This window comes from Gouania willdenowi, chromosome 13 (assembly GCF_900634775.1).
Source record: "Gouania willdenowi chromosome 13, fGouWil2.1, whole genome shotgun sequence".
Taxonomy (NCBI): Eukaryota; Metazoa; Chordata; class Actinopteri; order Blenniiformes; family Gobiesocidae; genus Gouania; species Gouania willdenowi.
Window position 1 is genome coordinate 11,988,860 of NC_041056.1, and position 6,783 is coordinate 11,995,642.

General features: G+C 38.4%; 1 protein-coding gene across 1 annotated transcript; it reads left to right on the forward strand.

Moving 5' to 3' along the window:
* Positions 1-291: 291 nt before the first annotated feature.
* Positions 292-4,995, forward strand: socs9 (suppressor of cytokine signaling 9). Its single transcript, XM_028465726.1, has 2 exons — positions 292-593; positions 2,952-4,995. The coding sequence occupies exon 2, from the start codon at positions 3,091-3,093 to the stop codon at positions 4,732-4,734; it is 1,644 nt and encodes a 547-aa protein (XP_028321527.1). The 5' UTR covers positions 292-593; positions 2,952-3,090; the 3' UTR covers positions 4,735-4,995.
* Positions 4,996-6,783: the final 1,788 nt, after the last annotated feature.

A 6,783-nucleotide genomic window follows, 5' to 3' on the forward strand; every position in this document is an offset into this window, starting at 1 on the left:
ACAGAACAATATAAACAATGTGACAAAGATTAGAGTCAAGGAAAGCATCATGGATACAGTAAATTAGGATTTATGCAGGTATCACAGTACATTATTTTGAAAATACATGGAATAAATAATGCACAAATAGTTGTTTTACATTTTTCGTTATTCATCATGTTAAAGTGGTCATAATAGTTACATTCTAATAAGAAAGAGTTGTGGGGGACTTTGAGAACTTGGTTTTATGAATATGAAATCTGACAATTGTGATGAGATTTATTATAAAAGATAAAGATTTATTCTTAATTTCAAAATTCGGTATAATATCAAAATTCCTTTGGACAACAATATCGTTTTTGGTTCTGTTATTTTATTCATTTTATTTATTAATTGAATTTCTTTATTTAATAAAATGATTTATTATACGTCTATTTCGGGCTGAAAGTTTTTGAAAACAAAACGTAAAGCCCCGCCCCCTGACTTTATACTTCCGGGTAGCGACATGGTTAAACTAGCTAACGTGAGCTTGTTGTCACTGCTACTATAATCATCTATTTGTTTAAGAGGAAACAAACTTATTTTCACCATGAAGCTTGATTACGTTTGTTAAGGTATGATTAAAATCTATGTTTTTAATCTAAAAGGTTGCTGTAAGCACGTGTGTCAAACAGTTGAACGGTCCTCTTGAGATAAATTGTAGCCGAGTTAGCTGGAGCTAGCTCCAATGCTAACTATACTCGCACCGTCAACAGTTTATAAGTGCTATTAGCTTCTTAATTAATCGTATTGTTTAATGTGTTTCTGAGTAAAAATGTTTTTAATCTTATTGAGTAACACCTAAATAAACAAGAGCAGGCAAACATATCTCCCAATACTTGAATTACAGTTGCTTACGCGTCTTTAAAGAGTTAAATATCTTCCGATAAATGCAAGTCCTTAATCTGACCTTGATGATGCTGAGTTAAATGTTTTTATCACGTTCAATGATGTGAATTAAAAAAAAATGTTTTATCACGTTGTCACAACGCAAACTTTAAAACAGTGTTAAATCTTTTCCGGCTACCAGCTGACGATGCAATTAGCTTACTAATAACTCCATTAGCCTCACTTGTGTCAAGTCGAAAGTAAACCTTTCACTCCATTACATTTATTTTAAAAAGTGTCTATTTGTACGGTTGCCGTACGGACAACCCTTGGTGCTATTGGTACCGTTTTAGCGTTAGGTTTACGGTTTGGTTATTACCCAATATCGCAACAATTTTTAGGTTTAGGTTAAGGGTAAGGTTTAGTCTTAGTCACGCGACCTAAACTGGCCAATGACTGACATAAACTGGCCAAATAGGACGGATAGAATGTCGACAGATACGACAACCGTACGGATAGCCACTGCCTCTTTTTTTTATAAAAAAAAAACATTTTTTTTTTTTAAAGATGTGTGCTGTCGTTTACATTTCTTGAAGAGATTAGGGCACTTTTTGATAGTCAACTGTTTTACGTGATACCTTCTGATGAGCTCTAACATGGTCTTAAAAAATGTGTAAAATTACTGACGTAACTACTTTGTTTTGGACATCTTGCTGCTGCTAAAGACGTAAAAAAAAACATCAACTAAACACTTTTTAAATAGCTAATTGAAATAAATAAACCTTGGAATATTATATATGAATTAAGCTTGGATCGTTTACTAACTTTACATCTGAATAAATGTGTAAACAAAATACAGTATGAATGTAGTAGTTAAATCATGGCTCAAGTCTACAAATGTTGAAACATGAATGGACACAATTTTATAAAGAAAACATGTTGACCCAACTTCAAACATTAAACACTATGAAGCCAACAATGAGGAGTGGCCTACTTTTTGAATTAGTTTAATGATTAAACATGCATCTAGAATTTGCAAATGGAAAATTACCCGTTATGAATCAATACAAAATACAATGAAGCCTTGTTTGTATATAATGGGCGTGTGTGGATATACCTAACTTTATTCAACCTCTTTTTAAACACAGTAATCATATCTTTTCATACTTATTACTTGCTTTACTGTGCAATTATAAACTTGTAACCAACTGTTATGAAGGAATGTATAATTAGCCTGATAATAATAATGTTTCTGGCAAATGAAGGGAAAGTAAATTATTACGATTTACACACAACTCATTTGTAGAAGTGGTAGGAAATCACTGTAGTAAAAGGGTTTAAACAAACCAATGTAAACATTTAGGTTGGTCATTTCCTAATCTAAAACATTTATTTGCTGTGGTTATTTTTACGTATTTAAAGTAACATTTCATTTATTATTTGGTACAGTAAGGTGACGAGCTGCAAATAGTGTTTACTTAATTTGACCATCAAGCCGCTAAATTGTGAATACACATTGTGTAAAAAAAAAAAAAAAATATTAATCACAATTTTATTATTGACAATAATAAATCTAAGTTGAAATTTAAAAAATAATCAGTTATTTACATTTTTCAAATTGTAAAACAATCCAGGTGAGTCCACGCCCCCTAATTTGGATATTTTAATGCAAGGTATTACTTAAAAGAGAAGTCATATAATTCAGCAGCTGATTGATGGTAAATGGAAGATCAATAATAAAAAAAATATCAAATCAATAGGATTGTTAATAATCGAAAATCGGTTTGTAGTTGAACCAAGACTTCATTAATTGGAATCGAATCAAATCTGGAAATTTGGTTGATTAACCACCCCTAAATAAAATGTGTACGGCATTGCATGATATTGTTTTTCATATTAATATTTTAAAAAGCTGATTATTTAAAAAGGGAAATGTTGCCCAACATTATCAGTGCTGTAGGGCATTTTGGTAAATTCCAACTCTGTGTTGTCTTGCATCACTTTTAGCTCAGCATATGCAATAAACTGATAACTGCAGAAACTTGCTCATGTTCAGAATGTTTCTTCCACAGTTAAAGCAAAGTTTTTTTTATTTTGTGTTGCAGATTCATTCTCAATGGCCGTGTATTCACAGTGATAATGAAATCTCACGCAATCAGTTGGGATGGAAAACCTCTACTAGAAGATATCTGCAGTTTCGACTAGGAGTTGTGAAACTGTTTTGTTTGCTGTTTCTAATCAATCATGTCATTACCCAAAGAGGCGGGCAACCGAGGGAAAGATCGAGAGCGAGGAGCGCGTCCTAAGGTGAGACAGAGTCGGTCTGAGGAGAGACGAGACGGTGGAGGACGCAAATGTGCGAAGGGGAAAAAAAATGGCTTCGCTTCCCACGAAGCAGCAGCAGAACGTCCTGTTAGTGATGGATTTGAATATGGTGAGCTGTTAAATGAACTGGAGACCGGGGACCAATCATCCTCCTCCTCCCCTCTGAGGGACAGTTGGCGATGGCAGGGCTTGGATGTGGCGGCCTCATTACTGGGACAGGAAAAGGTAACGGCCAAGCCAAGTGTGGCAGCTGCTGGCTCTGCTGCAGAGTTACCCACAACATCCAGTGGTGACGGAGAAGGCAGGGGATCCAGTAGCAGCCGCACTCTCAGGCAAAAGATCCAAGATGCAATGGGCCAGTGTTTTCCAATAAAGATGCACAGTGCGGGGCCTTCAGCATCGGCTCCTTCGCAACCGTCTCTTTCATCATCATCATCGGCTCCCTGTGCCTCGTCCAGGCGTAAGATCCACCTCAGTGAACTGATGCTGGATGACTGTCCCTTCCCTGCTGGATCAGAGCTAGCTCAGAAGTGGTATCTCATTAAGCAGCACACTATCACCCAGCCTCCCCTGCTGGACTCTGCAGTGGTGTGCAATGCTCCAGCTCCTGCTCTGGCTCCTGCTCCTGCTCTGGCGGCCGTTGTGGAGGACGTGGATGACAGGTTGAGGGAACGCAGGCGCATCAGCATCGAACAAGGCGTGGAGCCTCCGCCCAACGCGGAAATCCACACTTTCGAAGTGACGGCGCAAATTAATCCGCTCTACAAGCACGGCCCAAAGCTTGCCCACGGAATGAACGAGCTTGCAGCGACAGAGCAGCAGCAGCTCCTCCTTCAGAGGCAGCAGCAGCACCAACTTCTCCTTCAGAGCTGCTTGGATACACTGGACGAGGTGGTGGCCTCAGCATCGGCGTCTATCCACACCACCGACACCGTCCCGGACCCTTCCGTCGATTCAGAGACGACCACGACTGAGTTGACCCCCAGAGCCTCACTCGCACCCTCCGAACAGCTGAAGGCTCACGACGGATACCGCATCCACACGCAGATCGATTACATTCACTGCTTAGTTCCAGACCTGCTGCAGATCATCAACCTCCCGTGTTACTGGGGAGTGATGGACCGCTACGAAGCAGAAACTCTGCTGGAAGGAAAGCCCGAAGGAACTTTTCTTTTGCGCGACTCAGCACAGGAAGACTACCTCTTCTCCGTTAGCTTTCGGCGTTATGGCCGCTCGCTGCACGCACGCATCGAACAATGGAATCATAACTTTAGCTTCGACGTTCACGACCCGAGTGTGTTCCACGCCCCTACTGTCACAGGACTGCTGGAGCATTACAAGGACCCCAATTCTTGCATGTTCTTTGAGCCCCTTCTGTCCAACCCCATACATCGCACACAGCCTTTCAGTCTGCAACACATCTGTCGAGCAGTCATCAGCAGCTGCACTACGTATGACGGCATTAACTTGCTTCCCATTCCAAATGCGTTGAAAAAGCACTTGAAGGAATACCACTACAAACAGAGGGTCCGTGTACGGCGAATGGATACATGGTGGGAATGAGGAAACAAAGAACTTGTGACAATGAAATTGAACCAAACACATTTTTAATAGAACTCGTCTAACAAAGACTGATAAATTCTGATTATGTTTGGGGGAATTAACTTTCACTGCACTGTATCTATTTATTCAAATCCTATTGTTTGTCTTCACAATTGTACTGAATGAAGCAAGGCTAACGAGGCAATATGTAATCTCATTTATCCTACACAGTTGGATTTATTAATGCTGAAATTAAAGAAATTGTTGACTTTGTTGATACAAGAAATATCTTGACATTTGTGTGTTTTTAATTACAAATAAAACGTATCTTCTCACAGGTAAAAGGGACCAGAGGAGTTGATAAAAAGCATGCTAACAAGATTTTGTTTTTGTTATTGAGGTGTTAAAGTGCAATGCAGATCTACAGAATTAATTAGGGTTTCACTCACACTAAGTTCTTTTTGTGTGCCATAAAAGCATGGGCTGAGATCATGGGCTTCCCTGTTTGATTAGAAATGCAGGCTGACAGTTGTTAGTCAATTATGCAAGCCCTGTTTGAGCAGATTTGCAGCTTAATTATTGACATAAGGAGTAGAAAATCACTTATTACTGGAAAATCCAGTGTTAAGATTAGTATGGTATTAAACAAATTTATAGTTTAAATTATCGTAGAAAGATATTTGCAAAGGATGAATTTATATTCTGGGAATCCTCAACAACTCACAAATATTCTGATTTTGCTTGAAAATATGGATTCACAAATCACAATATTGGATTTTTATCCAATATGGATGACTCACTGATAGATATTTGTTTAAGGAAATCCCTAAAATAATTCCCCAGTTAAACACTAAAATGAATGTAGGGCTGGGTGATATAGACCGAAACTCATCTCTATTTTTTTTCCAAAATGCTGATATGAATCTCTATATTTTTTAACTCAAGTGTTACCAGAAATACAATTCTGGGTTATGGTTGATGAGAAATGCCACAAATGCACATTTATTAACAAACAGCTGCACAAGATGTGCCACTTAAGGCTTTTTCTCTATAAGGGACAGCATGTGTGAGTGAGTTCTGTAGTGTGGTTTGTTTAGGGGAAGGTCTGGGCTGGGACACACTCAGAAATCCATCAAACTGTGCTTTTCATACTGTTCTGAGAAGTAGTGAAAGTGAGCTATAAAATAAAAATAAATCTATATCAGTGATATTGTAATTTACCATGTCACCAAAACAGAAATATATAGTGTATACCTTTGGACCATCTAGATGGAGTGTGAGGGTAAATAAACTCCTTTGAGTTCTCATGGCTCTGCTTTGTCATGAAGTCTATTTGAAGATCTGAAATTGTATCTGGAAAAATGAATAGATCCCCTTCATCTAACAATGAATGAGTTTAATAAAGAGAAAGAATAAATCAATCAAATCAAACTTTTTTTATATACAGTGGATATAAAAAGTCTACACACCCCTGTTCAAATGCCAGGATTTTGTGATGTAAAAAATACCAGACACCAAGATAAATAATTTCACAACTTTTTCCACCTTTAATGTGAGCTATAACTTGTGCAATGCAATTAAAAAAAAACTAACTGAAACCTTTAAAGTGGAAAAATAAAAAAAACAAGATAACCTGGTTGCATAAACATGCACACCCTTAAACTATTACTTTGTTGCAGCACATTTGGCTTTTGTTACAGCACTCAGTCTTTTTGGGGAAGAGTCTATCAGTGTGGCACATCTTGATGGGGCAATATTTGCCCACTCTTCTTTACAAAACCGTTCCAAATCTGACAGATAGCGAGGGCATCTCCTGTGCACAGCCCTGTTCAGATCACCCCACAGATGTTCAATGGGAATCAGGTCTGGACTCTGGCTGGGCCATTCCAAAACCTCAATCTTATTCTGGTGAAGCCATTCTTTTGTTGATTTGGCTGTGTGCTAGGGGTCATTGTCGTGTTGAAAGATAAAGTTCATCTTCAGCTTTCTAACAGAAGCCCGAAGGTTTTGTGCCAATACTGCCTGGTATTTGGAACTGTTCATAATTCCGTCCACCCTGACTAAGACCCC

What these genes read in the sequence shown, in the direction of transcription:
- socs9 (XM_028465726.1), top strand. Translation starts at nt 3,091, where the DNA reads ATGTCATTACCCAAAGAGGCGGGCAACCGAGGGAAAGATCGAGAGCGA.